This window comes from Lepidothrix coronata, unplaced genomic scaffold (assembly GCF_001604755.1).
Source record: "Lepidothrix coronata isolate B3197 unplaced genomic scaffold, Lepidothrix_coronata-1.0 Scaffold587, whole genome shotgun sequence".
Classification (NCBI taxonomy): Eukaryota; Metazoa; Chordata; class Aves; order Passeriformes; family Pipridae; genus Lepidothrix; species Lepidothrix coronata.
In genome coordinates this window covers 21,132-23,869 of record NW_016690767.1, presented here as the reverse complement: position 1 = coordinate 23,869, position 2,738 = coordinate 21,132, and the positions used below count along the sequence as shown (strand labels likewise).

The 2,738-nt window shown below is 57.7% G+C and overlaps 1 protein-coding gene across 1 annotated transcript in view; it reads left to right on the top strand.

Moving 5' to 3' along the window:
- The first annotated feature begins 1,775 nt into the window (after positions 1-1,775).
- Positions 1,776-2,738, top strand: part of CUNH7orf43 (chromosome unknown C7orf43 homolog) — a 21,235-nt gene continuing 20,272 nt past the window's right edge. The window contains exon 1 of the mRNA XM_017839938.1: positions 1,776-2,322. Coding sequence (XP_017695427.1) covers positions 1,795-2,322 — 528 coding nt within the window. The 5' untranslated portion in view covers positions 1,776-1,794. The remainder of the gene's footprint in view (positions 2,323-2,738) is intronic.

Below are 2,738 nucleotides of genomic sequence, written 5' to 3'. Positions count from 1 at the left end.
GGGATGGGTGACAAAGGGAACACCTGGAATATTGGGAATGTCGGGATAGGGATGGAGGTGGGAACAGGGAGCCGCTGGTTTTCCGGGAATTCTGGTTGTTCCTGATGGAAAAATCTGGGATTCTCAGGACTGGGATAGGTGATAGACAGGAGACTGGGAATGTTGGGAATGTTGGGAATGTCGGGATAGGGATGGAGGTGGGAAGGGGGAGCTGCTGGTTTTTTGGGAATTCCGAGTGTTCCTGGTGGGAAATTTGGGATTCTTGGGGTGTCCTGGGGCCGGGATGGGCGATGGAGGGGATACTGGGAATATTGGGAATGTTGGGATTGGAATACTGGGAATGGAGGTGGGAAGGGGGAGCCGCTGGTTTTTTGGGAATTCCGAGTGTTCCCGGTGGGAAATTTGGGATTCTTGGGGTGTCCTGGGGCTGGAATGGGGATAGAGGGGACACTGGGAATGTTGGGAATGTTGGGATAGGGATGGAGGTGGGAAGGGGGAGCCGCTGGTTTTTTGGGAATTCCGAGTGTTCCCGGGGGAAAATTTGGGATTCTTGGGGTGTCCCGGGGCCGGGATGGGTGACAAAGGGAACACCTGGAATATTGGGAATTTTGGGAATGGCGGGATTGGAATACTGGGAATGGAGGTGGGAAGGGGGAGCCGCTGGTTTTCTGGGAATTCCGAGTGTTCCCGGTGGAAAATTTGGGATTCTTGGGGTGTCCCGGGGCTGGGATGGGTGACAAAGGGAACACCTGGAATATTGGGAATGTTGGGAATGTCGGGATAGGGATGGAGGTGGGAAGGGGGAGCCGCTGGGTTTTTGGGAATTCCAAGTGTTCCCGGTGGAAAATTTGGGATTCTCAGAACTGGGATGGGTGGTAGACAGGATACTGGGAATATTGGGAATGTTGGGAATGTTGGGAATGTCGGGATAGGGATGGAGGTGGGAAGGGGGAGCCGCTGGTTTTCTGGGAATTCTGAGTGTTCCCGGTGGGAAATTTGGGATTCTTGGGGTGTCCCGGGGGTGGGACTGGGGATGGAGGGGATACTGGGAATGCCGGGAATGTTGGGAATGTCGGGATAGGGATGGAGGTGGGAAGGGGGAGCCGCTGGTTTTTTGGGAATTCCGAGTGTTCCCGGTGGGAAATTTGGGATTCTTGGAGTGTCCCAGGGCTGGGATGGGTGAGAAAAGGAGGGTTGGGAACGTTGGGAATGTTGGGAATGTTGGGATAGGGATGGAGGGGGGAAGGGGGAGCCGCTGGTTTTCTGGGAATTCTGAGTGTTCCCGGTGGAAAATCTGGGATTCTTGGGGTGTCCCGGGGCCGGGATGGGTGAGAAAAGGAGGGTTGGGAATGTTGGGAATGTCGGGATAGGGATGGAGCCGGGAATGGGGAGATGGAGATGGGAACGGGGAGGTGTCGGAGCCGCCGGTTTTCCGGGAATTCCGGGCGTTCCTGATGGAAAAATCTGGGATTCTTGGGGCGTCCCGGGGCTGGAATGGGTGAGAAAAGGAGGGTTGGGAATGTTGGGAATGTTGGGATAGGGATGGAGCCGGGAATGGGGAGATGGAGATGGGAACGGGGAGGTGTCGGAGCCGCCGGTTTCCCGGGAATTCCAGTTGTTCCTGATGGAAAAATCTGGGATTCTTGGGGTGTCCCGGGGCTGGAATGGGTGAGAAAAGGAGGGTTGGGAATGTTGGGAATGTTGGGAATGTTGGGATAGGGATGGAGCCGGGAATGGGGAGATGGAGATGGGAACGGGGAGGTGTCGGNCATTCCCGAAATTCCCGCCGTTCCCATGGAATCCCAGTGCGACTATTCCATGTATTTCCCGGCCGTGCCCTTCCCGCCCCGGGAATTCCTGGCGGGAGAATCCGGAGGGTACCGGGCCCTCCCCCGCCGGAACCACCTTTACCTGGGAGAGACCGTCCGCTTCCTGCTGGTGCTCCGCTGCCGCCCCGGGAATTCCGGGAATTCTGGGAATTCCGGGAGCTCCGGGAACGCCGGGAACGCCGGGAATTCCGGGAATCCCGGGAACAACCCCCCTCGCCCCCCCTGGGCCGAACTGGCCACCTCCTTGTCCGCCTTGGCCACGGTGGCTCCCGGAGGAGGAGCCGGGGATTCCTCGGGAATTCCTCGGGATGGGGACGGAGCCGGGAATGACGAGGGGGACGGGGAGGACCCGGAGGCTCCCGCGGTTTTCCGGGAATGCCGAGCGCTCCTGACCCACAGCAAGGGGCCCCCCGGCTGCCCCGGGGCCGGGGTGGGTGACGGAGGGAACGGCGGGAATTTCGGGAATGTTGGGAATGGCGGGATTGGGATGGAGGTGGGAAGGGGGAGCCGCTGGTTTTTTGGGAATTCCGAGTGTTCCCGGTGGGAAATTTGGGATTCTTGGGGTGTCCCGGGGCTGGGATGGGTGACAAAGGGAACACCTGGAATATTGGGAATGTCGGGATAGGGATGGAGGTGGGAACAGGGAGCCGCTGGTTTTCCGGGAATTCTGGTTGTTCCTGATGGAAAAATCTGGGATTCTCAGGACTGGGATAGGTGGTAGACAGGAGACTGGGAATATTGGGAATATTGGGAATGTTGGGATAGGGATGGAGGTGGGAACAGGGAGCCGCTGGTTTTCCGGGAATTCTGGTTGTTCCTGATGGAAAAATCTGGGATTCTCAGGACTGGGATAGGTGGTAGACAGGAGACTGGGAATATTGGGAATATTGGGAATGTTGGGATAGGGAT